The following is a 23,462-nucleotide window of genomic DNA, read 5'->3' as shown; positions in this document are numbered from 1 at the left end:
GGTCTGGGAGTATTGTTACACAGCCTTAAGTGGAGTGGAGGGGACATGTGACTTGCCCTTGCCTTCACCTTTTAACAAATTAGTCCTACCTGCCAACATGAGATAGCTGCACAGTACATGTCTGGAAGTGACTCACGTCTGACCTTTTCCTTGTATATTCATGAATCTATGATTGGGGCCAGAGGAGGGGACACCGCGTGACACACTTTGATCATCTGTCCCATAGGCATTGACCCTCCAGACGCAGCGCGCGAGCGTGAAGGCATCCTGGCTCTTCAGCTCAGAGAGAAGAAAGTGGACCACAGCGTGAGTTTTCTCCGTCCACTGCATGCTTGCAATAGCGCAGGCTATATAGTTGGGATTGGTGAGTAGTGCAGTGGGTTAATGTACTGCGCTGCGAACCTGTTGAACTGTTAGATTTCCAGCCACGGTTAACAACCGCCGCGAGTGATACTGTAAACCAGTATTGGAGTCTTCATCCCTGTTTACCATGTTTGATGTCTGGTCAAACAATCCCCATCTAGGAGTAGATTGACAAAGGGCTGTGGATTTTTATGTTATACATATATAGAGACTGTTTTTATATATATATGACATAGTTGAGAGATTTTTCTTGAGTTGATAAACCAAAATAGGTTATCTAAATAAGTAGGGTATAGATAGCAGAGCCCAGTTGAACTATAAGTCTCTCAGGGAAGACTCGGATATGGTGTTCCAATTACAATGTCTTGATTCCTTTTAGGTAATTTCATGACTTAGACCGGTATTATTTAACTCCTATTAAACATGTTATTTTAAAATGTATTCTATTTATGATAATTGGATGGCAACAACATCCCTCGTTTGAAATCCAGATTTGAATATGAAATATTGTACCTCCAAAAGTAAATACTATATTGCAATGCAATAAATAAATTATTTTCATGTAAAATTTTGTTAATCGAGGTGCCCTATCTCCATGCAGGGCCTTATCATCCCTCTGCTGAGCAGTGCAGTGGCACAATTCAAGAAATATAAGTGCCCTCGTATGAAAAGCTACCTCAGTAAGTCGATCGTCTTTGATGGTATATTCCAGTGTTCAACATTAAAAATAATGTATGGTGTGATGTCCCGTGTTCAGTTCATCTGCACGGTCTTAACCTTACATTTGTACTTTGAATGACTTTGACCCCTCGCAATAGGTCAATCAGAGTAAAATAAAGGTCACATTGGTCTCAGACCACATTTTATGGAATGCCTCATCAGATCTTGGAAGCTAAGCTTGGTTGAGCCAATATAGTGCTTTAAATGGAGACCTCCAATCTTCTTGGTTCTTTTGGTAAAGTCACGTAGAAGGGAAATAATAAAATAATAAAAATAAAACATAATAAAATAATTCTCACGACGTTTCGGCCACAACGCAAGCAGCCGTCCTCAGGTGAAGAACTGGTCTGTCGGACGCTGTCTTTCCGACAGACCTGTTCTTCACCTGAGGACGGCTGCTTGCGTTGTGGCCGAAACGTCGTGAGAATTATGTTTTATTTTTATTATTTTATTATTTCCCTTCTACGTGACTTTACCGAAAGAACCAGGAAGATGAATCCCTGCAGTCACGAAAGCTTTAAATGGAGACCTCCAATAATAAGAAATTACTGGCTGCAGGCCAGAGTTGTGGGCAGCAGAAGGCAGTGCTGCACAATCCAGTATTCTAGGGTCCAATGTGTATTCCCCCCTGCCTTTACTAACCCACACTGACAAGCATGGTTAAGCATGGTCAACTAAGCCCTATGACCTGTGTGGTGTGGGGAGGCCCTCAACCAAAAGTGGATTGGCAAAGACTGTACACGTGCACATGCACACGGGTACAGATCTGCAGCAGTGCAGGTTGCATTAATGTGTGTTGAGCTTCAGCACAAATTCTTCTTATGCTGTTTTGCAGTGGTACAGATGGGTGAGGAATACTACTGTGCAAGGGATTACAAGAAATCCCTCACGTAAGTTGTAATATGCAGTCCAAAGGGAATTAGCCTTGCAGATAACAGCCATTATTCATCTAGCTTTTGTGCATTGTACCCCAGTCACTTGTATTTAATGTTGGCATTTGATCCCATTCGGCAGAGCAGCAAATAATTAGAAATGTATAACCCTTGTCACATTGGAAATTACTTTTTTAATGAATCGGTGGAATGCCTGTGAACTTTTTTATGCATTTGCTCTTTATATTAACTGTATTTATTAACAGAGAATACATTACTTCTTGTATAAACCTGAATTATTTCAACACTAATAACAGTCGTAACTTTTGTTATTTTTAGTCCAAATGTTTTACTCAATTACATATGCAAATAGGTATTATTCTTTAATGCATGCGAAATTCAGTAAACTGGTGAATTATAGTAGTTTTCAAACACTGATAATTATAATTAGCATTTTACAATTGCATATTGTCTGCAAAATTCATAAATGCCTGCGAATAATCGTGCGTGTGTATGCGTCACAATTCCTATTGCATTTCTAATGTCAGTGGTCCTTTTTGGAAAGGGGATTTTATATCGACTAAATGGTTTGGTAGGCATCTAACAATGGATCCGTTTCATCTATTAAAATAAGTTTTTAAGCTCAACTATATGTGCATTGAATATTGCCGTAAAGAATATTATTTCGCACGATTTGTGCAATTTGTATGCGAATCGTATACTAATGTTATCTTTCGGCTAATGCAGTGAACAACGCTGTAAAAACTAGACGGGGGGAAAAAATGAAATGCAATGAAGATGGTAAATACGACACAAACATAATCCATTATTTCATAAGATCGCAAGGCCCCAATTGTCACTGGAGGAGGGCGAACCAGTAGACATCTAGCCTTCTGGTGTCAGAGATCGCTTACGACGATGATGATTCTTCTTCTTGGTTCTTTCGGTAAAGTCACGTAGAAGGGAAATAATAAAATAATACAAATAAAACATAATAAAATAATTCCCACGACGTTTCGGCCACAACGCAAGCAGCCGTCCTGTACTTCACCTGAGGACGGCTGCTTGCGTTGTGGCCGAAACGTCGTGAGAATAATTTTATTATGTTTTATTTTTATTATTTTATTATTTCCCTTCTACGTGACTTTACCGAAAGAACCAAGAAGACGAATCCCTGCAGTCACGAAAGCTTTAAATCGAAAGATGATGATTCTGTGAAAGATGGGGGTCGGTAAAATCGTTCTCGCGCACATGTCGCCTGGTTCAGCCTGCTCAGCTACGTGCTGTGGGAGTATCGGAGCGAGCGCTGGTGGAGCCTGCTGACCTCCATCCTCTCCACAGCGCTTAAGTGCGCCTACCTCATGGGCCAGAACCTGGAGTACATCACCTTCTGTCTTGAGCTGCTAGGCCGAGGTGAGGAATCGCGAAACTTCACGACCTGCGCACGTCCACTAAGTTTTGTGCAAGCACCCTGTGCTGCCACAAACGTTCGTGTTTTTATTAAACATATGCGAGGTGTCTTATAAAGATGGCATATGTTGCAATGGTATTAGATTGGTAAGGCTTTATAATTGTATATTTGTATTTTATTTCAGCATCAACATTGAGCCATGAAAAGAAGGCTTCTATTCAGAGAAATCTAATGAAAGTTCTTATGGTACGTTATTCATTTGAAAGCACGCGTGCACATGCAATGGAGACGCGATTCTATTATTTGTACACTTTTTTTCTCAACCTAAAATTATGGGCATCTTGCTTTTCACTTCTGCATTTAACATGTGTTCATGACGGTGCTGCGTGTATTTTCATGAATTTCCATTACATTCTTGTGCCTGCTTTGTATCCAACGTAAGATGGTGGGTGGTCAGGTGTGAACGATAACCCTGCGGTTTATCTTGACTAATTGTATTAGGTCTGGTGTGTTGTTCAACTAGTAATTGACCGTGTAATCACATAACGCCTACCTGTAAAAATATTATGATGTATTTAGACTTAACTTTCGTGACTGTAGGAATTCATATTCTTTGTTCTTTCGGTAAAGTGACGTATATAGAAAACAAAAATCTAAATTAAAAGCAAAAAACCCTCGACGTTTCGATCGCAACACAAGCGGTCTTCTTCAGGTGGAGAAGAAGACCACTTGTGTTGCGATCGAAACGTGGTGGCTTTTTTGCTTTTAATTTAGATTTTTGTTTTCTATCTACGTGACTTTACCAAAAGAACCAAGAATATTATGATGTATTATATATTTTTTTTACTTTGCATTATCATTTTTTCAGAACGGATCCCCAGACCCAGAGCCTGGTTGCATTGCCGAGTCTGTGAGAGCTGCTCAGAAGCTATGGGAAGATCGAATGTCCCTTAAAGGAAACAACTACTTCACTGTTGATGCCCAGAGCTATGTGCCCTTCGGTATGTCCAGCTGCAGACCAACATTATCGTGCTCCACATTTTATGTTTATATGTGTGGGGAGCGGTAGTGTAGCAGTTAGTGCGCTGCGATACAAGCCCGACGACCCGAGTTCAATTCCCGCTTACGACCAACACCTGTGACGATTATCTGAACCTGGTCCTGGGCCTCCTCCCCTAGGTAGGCAGTCTCAAATGAGTACCTGGTGCGTGTGTATAAACATCGTCACTGGGTAGACAAAGGCGGCCAGATTTTGTTCTGGCCTCCCACCCCCTTGTGTACTGTGCCGACCTTCATAGGTGCTTTCTAACAGCACTTTGCTCAACAGTCTGTTAAAGATATTTGTCTTGTGTGTGTATATATATATGAAGATCAACAGGGGCAACTACCATGTGCGCCAGGTTGTAAGAGGCGGCCGTGTGGGGTGTGCTACGTGGTGGGCAGTGCAGCAAAATAAATGGCTTGTCCCGTGCTTCTTTGTTCCCGCTTGTATGCTGCCCGTCTTCACCCACCCGCACTGGCCACGGGTGAAGTGAGGTGAAATATTTCCCATGACCAGTGGCGTGGGGAGGCCCTCATCCACCAGTGGATTGTCAAAAGGGCTGTAACCTATACATGTATACATATATGCAGTATATTATCAAATTTCCTACAACTTTTTTAACAATATTTATGGGAATATTTGTTGACTAAAAATTGCTCTAACTTGGTCACTAACGGTTGCGAATCATATTTAACATTGGTTACAATGGAAGCATTGTGAAATAATTCAAAATGCTTGGCCAATTTAATGAGTTCTCACTTTGCTGGAACAAATTGTGCTTTAAAAAAACTTGATGATACATGTCCCATCCAGTAAACATTTTCACTAAACTGTGATGCTTTGCAAAACGAAATTAAATTGGCCCTCCTGCAAATTTGTGCCAGCATTTGCTTTGTGTGTGTGTGTGGTAGGGCAGCGGTTAGCGTGCTGCACTACGAACCCGGCTACCCGAGATAGATTACCGCTCACGGCCAACACCAGTGACAATTTTCTGAACCAATCATGGGCCTCCCCTAGGTCGACTCGGACTCAATTGAGTACCTGGTGGGGTGTATAAACATCGCCACTGGGGAGACGAAGGTGGCCTGGCGTTGTGCTAGCCACCCAACCGCTTGTGTGCTGTGCCAGCTTTCATAAGTGCTCGCAAACACGACTTGCTCCTACAGTCTGTTAAGGCGTGATCTCTGTGTCTGTGTGTTTTGCAGTGGAATGCAAGGCGGTACTGACTGCGAACAGCTTTCCCGTGGACTCTCTCGTGGAGCTGCACGTGTACCTGAGGGCCAGCTGCCCCTTCCCTGTGCGCTACTCCTCGCTCTCTCTCACCTTCAACAACCCAGTGAGTTACTTCGCTGAGCTGCGGCTAAAACTCCTAATGGGGTAGACGGTTAAAAAATGCCAGCATCGCAAACCTTGATGTCCGGCCATTAATGTTGACGTTACAGCCACAGCCCTATTTTAATCCATTCCCTGTCAGTAACTGGGGTTGTTTAAAAATACTTCATGCTGGTCATTGCGGATTGGTGAAAGGGGGCGTCTGCCAGGATTGGTTGCGGTATCATTCAGCACTGATGTTCTCTGAGGCCAGGAATTTAATGAAAGTTACCAGGCTCGCAGTGCAAATGAGCTAAACACTGCAACACTGGTCATGCAAATTGTGTGCGTATATACATGACTAGCTCTAGTGATTACACTACCTACCTTTTTATATTAGTTAATGAAGAGTAAAAAATAACTCTGCCATATAGACTACATTTAAAACAACAAAATTTTGTTTGTGAATAAGAACTATCTCCATCAGTAATAATATGAAGTGGGATATATTGCTTGCTGCAAAATCACATTCGACTGACTTTACCCAAACTTCAAAGCACTCGTAACATTCAAGGCTATTTGCACTTGATTTTACAGCAGTGAGAAGGTTGTTTGAGAAAGAGGCTCTCATGCAGCACGTGCCATTTTGCTGCAAACAACCACCGACAGAGCTGGCTTATATGTGTGTGTGCGCATTGGCAGGTAGTGGCGTGTTAGCGGCTGTTTTGTTGTTGCAGGCCTACAATGAGTTCTGCACACTGACTGACACGAGCTCTGTCTCCTGGTCAATGGAACTGCCAGCGAGCGACCATGAAATGTGCCTCGTTCCTGAAAAGACCAAGCGGCACGTGTTCACCTTCGTGGGTCAAGCGGAGGACGTGGGGAAGAAGATTGAGGTGTGCGCATGTGATTGCTTCTGTTTTTTTATTTCATGAATTTTTTATTCGTATTTTTTTTATGCCGTTACTTTCGTGTGAACGAGCTTAACAATCATTAAGCACCTGGTCCCACGCCGAGCTGTAATTATTCAGCCCGGTCATTAATGATCTTTTCTCATTTACTTCTGGATGAAAGGACTGCCAATGCAGACACCAACATCTTCGGTCCTCAACATTGGCATTTTTTCCTCGCTCCCAACTGTGCTCCAATGCCAATGCTCCATTTCCCATTTACTTAATTTCCTCCTGCTTACACCTTGTTTCAGCTGCCTCTGCCAGTTGTCTAGTTTTGTCCACCCGATCTGCAGGATGAATCAATAATAATAATAATGGTGCAAGGTGTTAATCAGCCAAAATATTAATCTTTAGTCATTACGATACAACCACTTGATTGCATGTGCCATCTCAAATTTCCTCTTGATTTACGATGAGTGAATTTTCCATAATCGGGCCATGACGACCTTTAGAGCATACTTTAAAAAACATTTTATAATGTAATGTCACACAGAGTTTCACTGCTTTTAGTAAGAGCTTAGTGCATGCTGTGCTTGCTCTGCTTAACTTAATTCTAAAGAAGCATTAAGTGAGTTCTTACCATCATCGTAATTGGAATTAGCTTACAGATAACATGGTCTGGAGGGGAGCAACGTATAATTTTTGCTTTTAATGATCACAGTGCAGCCATTGCGTAACAAGTCTTGCTTATATAATATTTTTAACTGCTCTGTTGGGAAATAAGGGAAGAAGTGGAGTTTTACATAATAATATAAATCAAATCAACCATGGAATTTTATTATGGGAGTTGGTGAAAACAGTGTTTTTTAAATAAGTTGTTATGATCAAGGAAATTATGAGAGGAATATAGTCGTATGCACATGTGCTCCTTATGGCGGTACCCCGGGGTACCAAATAATATAAAATGGTCGAGGCAATTAAATATTGACTGGGGTACCAGTCAATCCGAAATCAGTGCTACTCCGTGATGTCGAAACGCAGCGAAGACGATTGCGCTGAAACCCTGAACGCTCGTACGCACTGTAGTGGTGCATCGTGTACAGCTCGTCGAGATGAGTCGATTGCCGCATCGCCGACCATCAACAGACTAAAACTGACTGCATCACGGACATTATGCAAGAGCCGGGGGACCGCCATAAGGTTCATGTGCATAATTAGGTGTAAAGCCTAGCAAACTGGATTTGCAGTTCAGGGGGATTAGGATTAGGTTATAAAAGGTGGATAAAACTAGGGGTGCACCAAATAGCTATTTTTTTTATATCTGGCCATATGCAAAATACCTAACAAGTTCTGTGGCTAGGCCTAAATTAAAATAGTAATGGAGAGTTTTCTATGTTATATAGCGTAATTGAAAAGCACAATACAATCCCCAGTGATACATGAGAGATGAGAGATACATTCAGTCAGATGAAAGATGACAAATGCAATATGCTATAGGTGAGAGGTACAGTAGGTTGCTACTAGAGAGATGCGAACAAGCGATAGGCATGTGGTGAGGTCGTAGAAGATTCGGACAAGAAATAGAGACATGCGAGACGGTTGCATTGTGATGAGGTGTGATGAGAAGTGTGAGCACCCCACCCCTATCTTCCCGGCATGGAAACGTAGCTCGACAGAGATTCCTCTCGAGGGTATTTGGCTCGCCCGCCAGCAGTGGCGTAGACCAAGGAGTTTCAGGGCTGCGCCTTTGACATTTTACACGACAAGTGCCGTGCGGCTGTCTCCTTGCAAAGGTGACGTCGGTGATTGCCGTGCTGGGCAGCGATTCCACGCGCAGAGTTCTCCTGCACTGGGCCAAGGGCGGCGGCGACGCCGCTTCGGCCCACGAGGCCACGCAGGTCCTGCGCTCGTTCCGGCGCCCGCCCGCCATGGCGGAGGGCGAGCAGGCCTGGGACGGAATCACTGTGCAGGCCTCCACACTGTGAGTCGCCGCACCGTAGGACTCAACTGTGGTCGTCGCTCACATCTTGCACTGCTATAGGTTCTCATGAGACGGGTCATATGAACTGGGGCGGTGGAGGGAAGGGGTTGCCGTTGCAATGTGGGTGCGCATATCTTAGACTCCATTGTAGATGTTTAGTGGGTGAAATTGGGCGTCTCTTCAAAAATGTTTTACTGTTGTAGGACACTCGTCTATGTGACAATATGAAGGCCATCTGCCTGCAGTTTAATTAAGCACTTCATTCAGGTCATAGTTTTACCCATTTTAAGTCACCAGAAAAAAACCTCAATGATTATAGCTGCTGTGATTGGATATGAATCCCCAGCCAGTAATGTTTGTTCAAGGAGAGGCCACTGCTGATACTATGCTATTGTCGTTACTTTCCTATTGATAACCAATGTCTTCTAATTACCTCGATGTGAATGCCCTTACCGCCTCCCTCCCAATTTTGGAACAGATGAAGGTGTAGTTCTACAACTTCTTGCTGGCAGATGGCCTCTACTTGGGATCACAGTGTTTTGAAATTCAGAAACGGACGTTTTCTAAACCCAAACTGTGTTTGTATTGCCTGCAGGCTCGCTCCACGAGCCCCAAAAATAGCGGTTCAGATGCAGCACGAGCCGCCTGCACTCACCAACGAGATGTTCTGCATCCGGGTGACAGTGCAGAGTCTGGAGGATGTCCCCGCGGCAAACGTCACCCTCTCTGTGGGCCTCAAGTCTGGTACTGGCTCCTTAGCCCGACACTGCTTGCTGCTCATTTTTATGTCCAGCAGCTCCCTCTTGTGGCGTCTAAAATAGCGGGGCAAAAGCTGGAGTGTTGTAATGTTAAGTACCTTGACCCGAGATTTTTGATGATTTATTTATATATGTATATTAAACATAAACGTTGTACCAAGAGCCTCCCGTTGGCCTCTGAACACAGCGGGATGTTGTTATTTTCAGGTCAGGATGCAAACCTGACACAGACAACGCACGTGACGCTTGACGGCTCCAAGATTTGCGACGAGTCCCACCCGTCGTTTCTGCACGACATACCCCTTGGAGACCTGCAGCCTGGGCAAACGGTAAGAGTCCCCGAGGTGCACGCATCCAAACTCCCTTCGGCTTCTCCCAATTCTGTAACATATAACTTGTATATGTGTATGTTGAGCTTATTTGGCATCGTACTTAGCCTACTCTGCTTATCGGAGGTGTTGGGGAAGGACAACAAACTAAACACAAAAAGCAGTTCGAGTGGAATGAGTTTTCAGTCTAGATTTAAAAGCGCATAGCTCCAGTGGCTTCCTAATATCGGAAGGGTGTTCCAGATAGCCGCAGGAGCGCATCTGAAAGTGTGCGATGCTGAATTGTTCCACGTGTGTGTGTAGCAGCGATGGTGAGCTCACATACACAGAAACCTTGGTTTGATTCCTCGTCGTATTCACTTGTTTTGTAATGATTTACCTCCTGGGCACCTCGTGATTTTTATGAATTGTCATGATGCAGGGTCACACTGAAATATAAAAGATATTCTCTCTCTCTTATTTTTGTACTATTTTCTGTCTGGTTCCTTCCATCTTGTTTATTCCATGAGCCTAAAGGTTAACATTCTATTCGTTGGATTTATCATGAATATTCAATTCTTCGATGAATGAATTGATTCATGTATCAAATTGATGATTGTCAGAATCTATTTTAAATGATGTTTGATATGTGAACATGTCATCGTACCTATTTTGGCTGCCTCAAATTAGTACCTCGTATAACCTGTTAGCGTAAACGTCATGTGTAATAATGGATATAATAGATGCTTGCTAAAAGGGGAATTGGTGTGTTCTCATGTGTGCATGTGTATATTTAGGTGGATAAGACGGTGTTCGTCAAATGTTCCATCGTCGGAACTCGTATTTTCTTGGTGTCTGTGGGTTACTCGGTGAACGCTTCTGTTGGGACCAGCGGCAAGGAGGTGACTTGTCGCTGTCACAAGGTGAGCCGATCGAAATAAGTGATGAACTACCCACACTAACAACAGGTTACCGGATCACTTGCACCTTTGGCAAATGCTCTATGTTGTTGGTCAATCGAGATGAACGATTAGCACAAGGATAAAAGAACACCAGAGGGATGGCAAATGCTCTCAACGACATTCATTTAAATTTGATAATATTCTATACAAACGAATTACTATTGGCCAAGGCTAATTCGAGAATATATTAAAATTTAGAGAAATAAAAAAATAATTCAACAGTCGACCGCTATAGGCTGAGTGCGACTTGAACACATCGTTATTCATGTTACAAACTGAATAAAAAAGTGTATTTATGTTGATAGAAACTAACACAGCAATTTAACAATACTAAACATCTTCTTGGTTCTTTCGGTAAAGTCACGTAGAATGGAAATAATAAAATAATAAAAATCAAACATAATAAAATAATTCTCACGTTTCGGCCACAACGCAAGCAGCCGTCCTCAGGTGTAGAACAGGTCTGTCGAGAATTATTTTATTATGTTTTATTTTTATTATTTTATTATTTCCATTCTACGTGACTTTACCGAAAGAACCAAGAAGATGAATCCCTGCAGTCACGAAAGCTTTAAATCGAAATTCAATACTAAACACTTAATATAATTCACTATGATTAACCAGTATCACCACGTAAATGTGTACTTTATTAACATGTCACAAAATGTGTTATAATCTAACAATCGACAAGTACAATCAATTAACTTTGCCTAACTTGTTTCATTATGTAAACCTTTGTATTACCATAGCATGTATTGCAAACTAAAATAACATATTCTTAGGTGTTTTCGGTAAAGTCACGTAGGTAAAACATTAAAATTAATGAAAGTAAAATAAAATAAAATTCACGACGTTTCGGAGGCAACACAAGTCTCCGTCATCAGGTGGGACCGTCACAGCCAGATTTGCTGCATCAAGTGAGGCAATGATTCAAGATGTAATCCCTTAAAAACAAGTTGAGGGGGGAGGAGAGGGGGGCGGAGCTCATCAGAATGTGGTAGCCTCCCGATACGTTCCATTCATTGGCTACCACATTCTGATGAGCTCCGCCCCCCTCTCCTCCCCCCTCAACTTGCTTTTAAGGGATTACATCTTGAATCATTGCCTCACTTGATGCAGCAAATCTGGCTGTGACGGTCCCACCTGATGACGGAGACTTGTGTTGCCTCCGAAACGTCGTGATTTTTATTTTATTTTACTTTCATTAATTTTAATGTTTTACCTACGTGACTTTACCGAAAAAACCTAAGAATATGAATCCTTGCAGTCACGAAAGCTTCAAATCTAGAATTAAAATAACATAATTTATGTGATTTATATTAACCTCTAGGTATCACTTCTGGCCACCTTCTGATCTTTTGTGGGCACGTATTGATGACATCATAGCACCTATTTTAAGTCCCAAGACTGGAGGACATTTGCTCAATTCTGCCAAATGTTTGATGATGGCTGTAACTGAGTAAACTGCCATACCCAATTGTTAAATGTTGTGGGATTGCTCTCCAACGCACGTGTGTGCTGAAGCAGTAATAAACTGGCACGTTAGTTCAGGTGATAACTTCATCAATTGGCTGTCGGGTGGAGGAGGGTTTTATGACACACTTTTTGCTCGCTTGATCTGATCCAAAAACGTGTCGACTGAATCGGCTTGGCTGTCGAGTGGTGGAGGGTCTTGAGGACAGGTTTAGTCAGATCATTATGTTGCTCAACGCACAAATCAATCATTGGCTGGGAAAAGCTACATGTTAAGTCAGGGTTATTTGTTAAAAAAAAGTTAACAAGTAACATTTAGATTTACTAGAAGGAAGGTTTATTGACGAAGATTTAAGTAAGAAAAATGCATTTAGAATACTGCATTTCTTTTGTAATGCACTCGGGTGAAAAGACATTTTGCAATGATTACAACCATGCTGTTTAAATATTTCCCCTTCCGTTTTCTTTCTTTGTGAGCAGGATGAGACGATTATCATAGAGACAGTGTTACCTTTCGACACTTCTGTGAAGTTGGTTTCTACAAAGGTACGTTTGTGTTTATTGGTGAAAACTGTGGATTTGTTTGGTAAATTATTCAAGAAGCGTTACATATATTGTTTTCACATTCTTGCAGCAATCATTGTACAATTATAATTTAATAGGGGAGAAAATATGCCTTACAACATATTCAACCTTTAATGTGGTCATATCAATTGGTGAATTGCAATGGCACTGAAATTGTTTTTAATATTTTAAACAATATTAATACACTGACCATCCACTCATTTCTATCATAGTCATCATCAATATTGGTTCATACAAAAATATTTTATATTAAGTTTGCAAAGCCCATTAGCATCAGATAATGATGTAGCATACAAGACAAAAACATTTAAGAATATTGATTAGTTAAGTGAACGGTGATTTGTTTTTTTGGATTTATAACTTTGAGTTCACTTACGCACCTATAACAAAACGCAATGCATTCGTTAATAGCACTGCCCTAGAAGGAGAACATTTATAATAGGTACCTTTTTGGGCAATGGCCCTTAGGGCAGCATTGGTGAAAGTGTTGGGTTTTTTGTTATTTGTGCCGTATGTACAACTGCCAATGCATTATCGCAAAAATGTAAATGTATGCACGTGCTGTATTTAAAGCATGTATTTTGTGTCCACATTTTCAGTTTGAAGCCATGGAGAGGGTGTATTCGGACGACCCCTTCGTTCTCCTCACAGAAGTTCTCAGCATGTCGCCCTGGGCTCTGACCATCACAGCCAGTCAGCTCCAGCTAACCTCGCCGATGGAACACACGGACCGTGACGTGAACTCGCAGTTGCAGCAGAGTGCGTGCACGCGCACACGCATGCGGCCTACGGGACCACATGCGCATTATTTGATGCCGCACGAATGATTGTCTACATTTCCCATGTGGGCCAAGCTCAAGGTTGAGTGGCAAGAATAGCTGATCACAAATTATAGTGGAATTTTATGGACATATTGATTGTATGCAAGTGTCCGTCTTTAGATATTTTTCATTCTACAATGCTTTTATGGATGGGTCATCGGTCATTTGTCCAGCTCCTTTATCAAAGATGACATTACCCCCAATAACAAGTGGATGGCTCACGGTTATTGACAAACGCGTCTATTCCAGTAAGATCTCTTACATGATATATTATACAATGTGACAATTTGAGCAATTGGTTAGTCATATCACCTCCAGTGGATGAATACTCGTTTGTTACTGAATTTAATTTTGTTAGAAATATTATGGACCTGCACCCCATCTCGTATGCATCACTGTCCATGTAGTGTTTCCAATTGGGAGAACCAATTCAGTTATTGATATAAATTGTGATAATTAGACATATTGCATGTGTCACAGTGTACGTGATTCTGCTGCCCTGCAAATCTCACGGAAGCTCATATCAGATAGGGAGTGTAATCTGAGTGGTGTGTGTTAGCCGGTTGTTGGTAGTGCACAATTGTAATCCAACACTGGAAGCGAGGGATAGTGGATCACTGCACATAAAGTTGCGAAACTCCCTCCCACCCATGGACATCAAGGTGTCCTAATACCCTGGCTTGCCAGGAGGCAGTACAGCAGCATCTCTCTTTGAGTCCCGTTCGATTGAATGGAGGTTTTGAAAAGAAAGTGAATTTCCCATAGAAGAAACTCGATCCCATTCGGAATTATGCAATATAAATTTATATAAATTGCCTGGCTCTGTATAAAGAACACACCCCCGTGTATGCTAAACTGTACTTGGAAGTGTCACAATGCAGTTGAAAAAGGTGTCTTTTATTTGTAAAATTCCACCAATGTCGGTGTTTGTGATTATTGTTATGATGTGCTCTGGTACATCTGAATGCTGACTTAAGCTTCAACTTTGAATACCTGCAATATAAAACATTTCTCCTCGCTATACTAAGTGCTATATTACTCCCTGAAAGTCCAAAGGAAGACAATTCACTCGCTCACTGATACGCTTGACCAGAGTGGGGGGGGTCGTAGCTCCCTCCTCCACGTCGACCGATTCCGCCGCAGCCATCCAAGTGGCTTCAGTCGTGGCTTGAAAAAAAGCCACAGCCAGTCGCCTCTCAGCCGACTTTGGGAGACGTTTCCAGTTGCTTGCTCCAAAGTCTCGTGCCGTTTCAGGTTTGCAGTGCAGGTTCAGGTTTGCAGTGCAGGTTCAGATCGGCACGAGTTGGTTGGCGTGCCAACACAGCCACGTCTGGCACGTCCAAACAGAGCCAGGCATCTCGCAGATGTGAGGCGGACACCGAGAATGTGACTTTGGCATTTCATGGAGACAGATGGAGTGTTTAGAAGTGTTAAATTGTACAGCCAACATTTTACCGATTAAGGATTCTAAAATAGATCTAGAATTCAGTTTTCAGACTGTATTGTGACGAACTGTGATATAAATCACAATAGCTCTGTTATTCCAAAATTCTTTCTATACCGAGATGACTTATTTCTGGTGCATGATTTCCGGTATATGTCCGTCAGCAATATTAGAGAATACCAATTAGATTATGACATTGATGATGGTGTTATTAGTGACCTGTATTTGCATTGTATTTACAGTGGAGCTGCAGACAGGAGAGAGTGGTAGTGAGTGCTACTGCCTGCAGTGTCCTCCTATAGCCAATGGACAAAGTGGAATCGCACTGGGCACATACACCCTCATCTGGAAGAGGTTAGTCTCATATACTCTTACCTGGTTAAAGGTGAGCCCAGGGGTAATAACACTTGTACATCCGGACATACAATTCTCTTATACATGCCCAGACCTCCTGAGCTTGTGAGCTACTTACACTGTGGCCCATTCTTTCCCATACATAGGTCCCTCCACACATCTGCCCCATGCCCTGCATGCGAACCCTCGGCCCCTTCCACATCTCAGTCCAGCCTTACACACCATAATTTGTCTCCGAGAATAACAATGCCAGCATAGTCTGAGCCACAATGCAAGTTGTACATTCTTATTGTGCATGTTGTCATGATAAGCACTATAGTTTTGTTCATTCTTTCACCAGTCTGTTTTAAAATTCATACATCGTATGGAGCAGTGGCATAGTACTTAGCATATTGCTATGAACCTAGAAACATTAGTTCGATTCCTGCTCATGGCTAACATCATTGGCAAGTGATATCTGAACCGGCTGCGGATACCCCACACTGCCAAGCATGCTAAAGTAAATAAAAAACACTGACTTAGATTGCGCAGAGAAACCTTTGCCCATTAGTGACTTGCACCATCGGAGATGTCATGCTGTTCTACCTTCAGGAGCTCTGCAGGACCAGACACCCCAATGGTGAGCACAGTGGTGACGCTGCCTCACGTCATTGTGGAGACCATCCCGCTCTACGTGAAGACCGGTATGCATGGCACAGCATAGCATACAGCACAATTTCTGCAGAGGGCAAAGCGACACATGCTGCCGCACACACACACACTAAGATGATGACCCGTGTTTGGTGTGCGCAGAGCTCCCAGCAAGCGGCTGTGTTCGTGAGATGCTGCCCGTGCAGTACACGCTGCACAACCGCACCGACATTGTGCAGGAGGTTGAGCTCACGGTGGATGCCAGTGAGGCCTTCATGTTCTCCGGAAACAAACAGGTGCCCATAAGAGAGGATGACCACCACCGAAAAGAGAGTTTGCAATGTGGATGTTCACGTAATTTTTGAATACCAATGACAAATCCGTCACATTTGATACTAGGCCTTCAACAGTGGTGCTCTGCACAGACTGACCCCCACCACAAGAGTGTTGGAATCTTCCACACTTAAACTCGGGTCAAAAAACAATGATGGGTGGTACCTTGTTGCTCATTTAAGGAGATAAACACTCACTTGATTATACTTTTACAATAATGAATATACAGTTTTTCGAAGGCCTTATTACTTTGAGCATATACTTGTGACCTAGCATTTGCAAGAATTCAACCAGAAAACCAACCCACAAATTTTGGACAATATTCCTGTTAGGTATTACAAGAAATATGCAATGCCATTTATAAGGAATTATAATTGACGAGTTGGCCTTATGTCACAATGTGGAATTTGATTATAACATCTCCAACTTAAGTGTACCCACATATACTCCAATACTATCCACATGTAAAAACATGTTTCATGCCAGAAAATCGCTCCATATATCGGTCTTATTTCAAAGCAACACGACATTAATTGATCAACACATCACTTAAAAATACTGGTGGGGGGGGAAGAAAATCCTAATGAACAATAATTTTTTTTGTAGGTGGCAGACTGTCTATCCCAAGCACCTCAATCGCTATAGTTTCATTATCATTGAATATACATATACACTGTACCTCCCACGCAGTACTTATCGAGGCGCCAGACAAAACGAGTATTTGAAATAATTACTTTGGAAGTGATTGCAGACTATATCCAATAAACAATACGGGCAATATACGTAAACTATATCAAATGATGACAATCATTTCCTCGAGTCTCATCTCGTTTTTTTCACTTCGTTTGAGCTGTTTGCTGCTCAAAAATGTCTTTCATTTGGTCTTAAATGTATTAAATGTCCGTGCCGGAAGCTGGTTCCACAACATTGGTGGCAAAAACGCCAATGTCCATTTTAATAATTTTTCAGATGTGTACGCCGTTCTTGAAATCAATAAAAAAAAAAGTCCTCCGCTGGTGTGCAGATCCGGTTAAGGATCCTGCCGGGCAGCCAGCAAGAGCTGCGGTACAACATGTACCCTCTCGTGGCCGGCTTCCAGCCGCTCCCGCGCCTGCACTTCAAACTGCTGCGCTTCCCAGGAGCCAGCGACGAACTCATACGCCGCCTCCTGCCAACGCATGTCTTTGTCAAGGTGTGTCCTGACCTGCACGGGTGGCATGTGTGTATGTATACTTTCCCACCTGATGATGGACGCTTGTGTTGCGCCCGAAACGTCGTGATTTATTTTATTTCATTTTATACCTACGTGACTTTACCGACAGAACCAAAGAGTATGCACCGTACGGAGCCAACTATGCTAATTGAAGGTGCAGGGGGGAAAAGATAAGCTAAACACAAAGCACTTATAAAGAAGTTAGTTTTCAATTTAGATTTAAAAGTGCATATCTCCAGTCACTTCCTAATATTGAAAGGAAGAGAGTTCCAGATGGTCACAGAAGTGCATCTGAAAGTGCGCAATGCACTTTGTGGAGCTTGATGTGCGTTTGTGCTGGAATTTTGTGGGCTTGCCAAGGGGTGTGCCACCTGAATGTACTTGCAGAAAGATGAATAAACTGAGGGAAGTTGGGAATATCAACAATAATAATAATAACAGGAATTTGCGGTGCATCAGCATTTTACTTGAAAGTGAGATACTCTAGCTCCAGTACGAAGATCATCAGTCTTCATCGATATGAAATTTCCCCACCATTGCTATCATTTAAAAGAGACAGGACCCATCGATAGAAAGGGGGTCAGTGGGGTGTAGATGGTTACGTATAAGCCCAGTTTCCAATCTGACCCAAGGACGGCACTGTGTTATTGGCACCTATCTGCAGTTACACTTGCAAATTAGCAAATGGAAAAGGAGATTCAGCCATACAGTCTTCACATCCATAATATAGTTTTTTTGGGTTGTATCACGTAAATATAAATGTGTCGTTAAACCCGCCACCACCTGACACAGCCAACTAGTAACGTTTGTCACGTAAACAGAATATGCCAGTTCGTTATTAGTACAGCACACCGGTGTGTTGGAGAGCAAATCCACAACATCTATATTGGTCGCGAAAGCCTACGCAGTATTCACATCTTGACACGTTAATGGGAGCACAGGCATCTAGCTTTGCATGCAGTTATGGATGACAGTTGCATTTTATGTATATACAACACAGGGTGCTCATAAGCACAGGCATGCTCATTCATGCTTGCACACAGTGGTCTTCATGTTTTGCGATCATCAATACGTTCCTGGTAATGAAACTTTTCAACCTTGTGGTGTTAATGTGTCTTTACCTGTTGTTTTGTTTAGCCCCAGGGAAGAGGACTGGAGAGCAACATGTCTGAGGCTGGATGAAAACGGGGAGGTTGGGTGTGAGCCATCCTTCAATTTCACCAGAAGAGTTAATGTAAAATAAGACATTTGGTTGCTGTCTGTAATTGGATTATATGAATATATTTTAATGGTAAGCATTGTAATGCACTACTTAAGTTTGCTGCAGAAAGATTCTTCATTTTACAGCATGGCCTGTGAATAGTTGCGAGAATAATAAAGTTTTAGATTATGTTGACCAAAACTTTGTTGTGTTCACGGAGTCTTGTTTGTGGATATTTTTTCCATCTCTTTCCCCAACCTTACCCATAAAGACTAGCAGGGAGGATAACCTTATATATGATAATATCTTTCTTCCCCTTTTTCTGCCAGAAAAAAGGGGGGAAACCTATTAACATATTTTGGAACCTTATATATATTTTATTGCAGAATACATGTAGGTTAAAGACAGACATAAAGGCATAATTTGGGAGAGGGGGTGGACTTTTGGCATGCTGCCCCAGGGCGATTCACAATAATGAGAGGGCCAATTGGCCCGTGTAAGTTATTTTTAAGTTTTGTTTGGGTAAATTCTCTCCCACCCCTTTCCTCGTATCGCCCTTCCATAAAAATGCCTAATTCCCGAACGTTGTCCCTACGTGAATAGGGCAGTTAGCCCAACCACCTTTCATTTTCCCTGCCCCGTGAGCACCTGGCCTCGGGCTTGTTGTCCGCCGGAATATCTGTACCCCACTCTCCCCGTCGCTTGTGCTTTGTACCAGGCTGGTCTTTAATAAAAAAAAATGTAACCTTGTGAAGAAAAAAAGTGGGCTTGGATGGGATGTGTCGCTAAAAGGGATAATGTCCGGTGGTCGAGACTCGCGATGGAGTGGCAAAGGAGGGAAAAACACTGAAGTGGATGTCCACTGTGGAGATGGTGAATAAGCTTGTGGATGGAAACACAGCAGAACCAAAACCTCTGCCGTAGCTGACCATTGTTATAACTCTGTGGGCTCGCGGGATATTGTTTCTGCAAACCTGGCTACTATCAAAGTGTAATGTGAGGTTACACCTGGGTGATTATGATGGGCTCTGCCGGCCTCAGCCCGCAACCAATGGGGAGTCGAGCCAGGGGCGTGGCCTTGCAGCCGTACAGTAGCTTTGGGAACGTTCCAGAGGTGTGGCTGAGGATTGGCTGCGGGGCATCACGTGTGCCAGGAATGAAAAGGGACGGAGAAGGACAGCACGTGGTCAGTGTGCGGAGGAATGAAGGGGGAAGCCAAGCTGGTGCCGTGGTCCGGAGCCTGCCACGTGGCGAGCCGCGGCAGTCTCACGCTGTCAGCCAACAGGAACTGGAGGAACGAATGTGGTGGAAGCTGTGAACGAAACTGAATAAAGAATTCTCAATTCCTGACGTCGTCTCAACGGGGTTTATTACAAAAGGTTTGTTCATGAAGCCATCCAGATATATAAACATAGACATAACTTCAACCGAGAAGATGGATACAAATTGAACAATCATTGGAAGGATGTTATTAACCAGGTAATGCCTTAACTGGTTGTGGTTGTTTCCATCGTACCTTTTTTTTCTGTTTCTCCCCGTAGCCACACTCAGTTTCCCACTTCAAGCCCCGCCCACTTCCCCCCCAGCCTCACTTCCTCTTCCCCTAACGCTCACGCCCCCCCCCCTCTCTCTCCCTTGCTCCTCCTCCCTTTCTTACCTATATAACCTCTTGCCACGGCAGCTCTCTCCACCTGATGAGGATTGCTTGTATTGTGATCGAAACGTGATTTATTGTATTTCTATCTACGTGATTTTACCGAAAGAACCAAAGAGGATAGATTGTTACATCATTTGACTGAGACTTCGGAATGGCTTGAGGGAAGCCTTGATTATTAAAACGAAGCTAATACTAATGTAACAACGCCAAGAAATTCAGGCATTCGTGTATTGTGTACAGATTCAAATTATTTATTTTGGCAGCCAATTTATTGAGTGCTAGAATTTTGTTAGGCAAATGGTTTCGATACGACGCAAATCCATCACCAATGGAAATTGCTCAATAGAAAGTCTTGCAAAAGTAAAAAAGAAATGTGGCAGAAATCCAATAAATCACAATTCCAATACTGTACACATGTCTCTGACTCGTGGAGGTCTTCGACAATGGCCACGACCACAGTCTCCACACGCAGGGCTCGGTATGGACGAGGCTCAATTGTGTCGAGCCAGTCATGTAGCCTCGCCAGTACAAGCTGCTGCACTATTTTTACTCTTCTTGGTTCTTTCGGTAAAGTCACGTAGAAGGGAAGTAATAATAATATTATTATAATAATAAAATTATTATGTTTTATTTTTATTATTTTATTACTTCCCTTCTACGTGACTTTACCGAAAGAACCAAGAAGATGAATCCCTGCAGTCACGAAAGCTTTAAATCGAAATTTATTTTTACTCTGTATGTAGATTGGAGATAGGCCGTTAATTTGCGACCTCGCACCTGTCAAGATTTTTCACTTCTGCCAAAAGAATGGGGAATTGTAATAAATGAAAGGTTCACACATTTGAAAACATCTACTTCTCCTTCGAGCATTTAAAAAAATAAAAATTACGCTGCCACTTTGCATGTTTTTGTTTTATCTTTCTTCAGTTGTGCCCTTGTAGTGTCCTGTTAATTTGAATGTTAAACAAAATATTGCATTGGGATATTTAGTTTAATTTCGACAGGTTTGAAAGCATAATGGACAAGTTCCTCTTTGCAGGCCTTCGGTCGCGTGATCGGAAATATATCAAGAGGAGAGAGGTCTTCATTGGCAGTCCTGTGGACGCGGGTGCGAATGTGCATAGCATCGGTGCTGTTTCAGATGGTAAGGCGCTGTAGGTAGGTCAGTGAGTCAATTGCAGTCAAAGTGTAGATGCTATCCACAACACGTTTCACTTTTATGGAAAGGAAATCGCGAAAGAACTGAGCAGTGATGTGCTGGTTTGGGGCAGCCTCATGTTAATGTTAACACGCCATTTTATCTGGTGCATTTGCTGCTACTGCCAAAGTCTCGTGATGATGGGCAGTACGAAACTTCCATGTAATGCTTGGCAGTTGCACAACACGATATCCTGTAAGCGAAGACGGTTAACGTCGGACTTTTTTGCTGTAATAGTCTACTTAAGTTTGCTTCGGGTTCTTATTTACGCAATGACTGGTGACAACTAGTGGTTTTCTTGCCAGCTTAAATTCTTCGTGGCTGTCTTAAGTTGGGGCAGAATCATCCAAGACCGAAGACAAGTATCATAATTGTCTCATGTAGGTATCAACGCGTGTTTACGTAGTTTCATATTTGGTGAATTTGCAAACTCCAAAGGGTAGCCACAAAGAGTGGATGATCTGATAACGTTATGAAATACACAATCATAAGGTGAACATCTTTACCATTTTCAGAGGAATGCGCTGCTTGTTACAGGCAAGATAACGAAATGCCAGTAAATTGTAGAGACCGGTACAAAGTGGAATGAGGCATAGCAAACCAATTTTAAAAGGGAAGTGCTGTGTATAGCTGCTTTTTAATGAAGACCCCCTCGAGGTTGCGAACATTGGCCGATTAAATTATTAATAACATTCATCATCAGCCATTGTCTACCCACTACTGATTGGATGTCTCCTCTCACTTGTCACCATTCCACAGTCAGGTGCCGCCATTCATCTCACTCCTGCACATCACTCCGTCTGCAACTGTGATTGGTCTGGATGCCTTCAGCAGTCCAATCAGTGAACCTTCACCAGAGACGGACAAACTTCCTGACCCGAAGAGCTGCATACCGAAAGACAAAATATGAACTTCTACAGAACGTGCTGAAATAACTCCACAGTGCTTTAGAAAAACATCAGTACATAACTTGAGGCGGTCACGTGGCCCAGGAGTACCCACCAGGGGCGAGTGTTTGTAATAATAAAAAGGTGTTTGTAACAATAAACAAGTTTCACTTTCCTGCTATACAACATTTGACGGCAATAGTGGCAACTTGGGTTTAAAGAAGAAGAAAAATAATAAGATTGTGAAATATTTTTTTAGCAATTAAACTTTCTCATTGTTCACATTTCCAAATTGGCTTGAACGTTCTGCATTTAATAACAGTGACAATCTGCGAAAAGACCAAATCAAGAATCGCCCTGCTACAGAAACCTATACAGAAACGCCCCGGGTCGTTTCAGCTGCTGTGATGTGGCCTGTCCCCCTTTTACTGATCTACTTCGTGGCATAGCCATTGTGCTCCAGCCTGATCCGGTAATTTCTACACAACACTGCTGATGAAACAACGCAGATGCCTATCGTAACCAGAGTATCTCAAACCCGACACCAATTCCCCCGGCTTCCGGTTATGGTGAGCGTTCTGTCACCAAATAGCCACAGAGGTATGCAAACTGCAAGGAAGTTTACACGTTTTATGGCCACGTATATATTTGTACCCACACATGTTTCTGATTGTATAGTGGTCCATGGCATAACTTTGATTTTTTTTTGGATGTGAAATTCAATGTCAGTTGGCAGCTCATTGCCAATACGAATGTATGGCTTGGATCTTAATTATTGTATCTGGTTAATGTGTTCATCTGGTGGAGCGGTGACACAGTGGTTGGCACACTATGCTTTACATTTCCAGTCGCTCACAAGAAGATAAGTGGCGAGTGATATCTAAACCTTTCCCAGTTATCCCCCCCCCCGCTTGCACTCAACAGCACTGATAAGCACAGTCAAATATGGTAAAAGAACTACCAAGACCTACATGGTGTGGGCAGGCTTCCATTACCAGTAAATTCCTGAAGAGCCGTCTCGTGTATATATATAAAATGAATCAGC

The 23,462-nt window shown here is 42.6% G+C and overlaps 1 protein-coding gene across 1 annotated transcript in view; it reads left to right on the top strand.

The window, feature by feature from the left end:
• TRAPPC11 (trafficking protein particle complex subunit 11) overlaps positions 1 to 20,043 on the top strand; it is a 39,590-nt gene extending 19,547 nt beyond the window's left edge. Inside the window, exons 12-30 of the mRNA XM_078859675.1 lie at positions 227 to 306; positions 965 to 1,043; positions 1,919 to 1,973; positions 3,223 to 3,368; positions 3,551 to 3,612; positions 4,235 to 4,367; positions 5,614 to 5,744; positions 6,457 to 6,615; positions 8,406 to 8,593; positions 9,189 to 9,337; positions 9,559 to 9,680; positions 10,457 to 10,582; positions 12,575 to 12,640; positions 13,279 to 13,438; positions 15,187 to 15,298; positions 15,890 to 15,981; positions 16,091 to 16,224; positions 17,286 to 17,453; positions 18,612 to 20,043. Coding sequence (XP_078715801.1) covers positions 227 to 306; positions 965 to 1,043; positions 1,919 to 1,973; positions 3,223 to 3,368; positions 3,551 to 3,612; positions 4,235 to 4,367; positions 5,614 to 5,744; positions 6,457 to 6,615; positions 8,406 to 8,593; positions 9,189 to 9,337; positions 9,559 to 9,680; positions 10,457 to 10,582; positions 12,575 to 12,640; positions 13,279 to 13,438; positions 15,187 to 15,298; positions 15,890 to 15,981; positions 16,091 to 16,224; positions 17,286 to 17,453; positions 18,612 to 18,656 — 2,207 coding nt within the window. The 3' untranslated portion in view covers positions 18,657 to 20,043. The remainder of the gene's footprint in view (positions 1 to 226; positions 307 to 964; positions 1,044 to 1,918; positions 1,974 to 3,222; positions 3,369 to 3,550; positions 3,613 to 4,234; positions 4,368 to 5,613; positions 5,745 to 6,456; positions 6,616 to 8,405; positions 8,594 to 9,188; positions 9,338 to 9,558; positions 9,681 to 10,456; positions 10,583 to 12,574; positions 12,641 to 13,278; positions 13,439 to 15,186; positions 15,299 to 15,889; positions 15,982 to 16,090; positions 16,225 to 17,285; positions 17,454 to 18,611) is intronic.
• The last annotated feature ends 3,419 nt before the right edge of the window (positions 20,044 to 23,462 follow it).

The sequence above is a fragment of the Lampetra fluviatilis genome, chromosome 9 (genome assembly GCF_964198595.1).
Source record: "Lampetra fluviatilis chromosome 9, kcLamFluv1.1, whole genome shotgun sequence".
Taxonomy (NCBI): domain Eukaryota; kingdom Metazoa; phylum Chordata; class Hyperoartia; order Petromyzontiformes; family Petromyzontidae; genus Lampetra; species Lampetra fluviatilis.
This window is presented reverse-complemented; position numbering and strand designations above follow the sequence as displayed.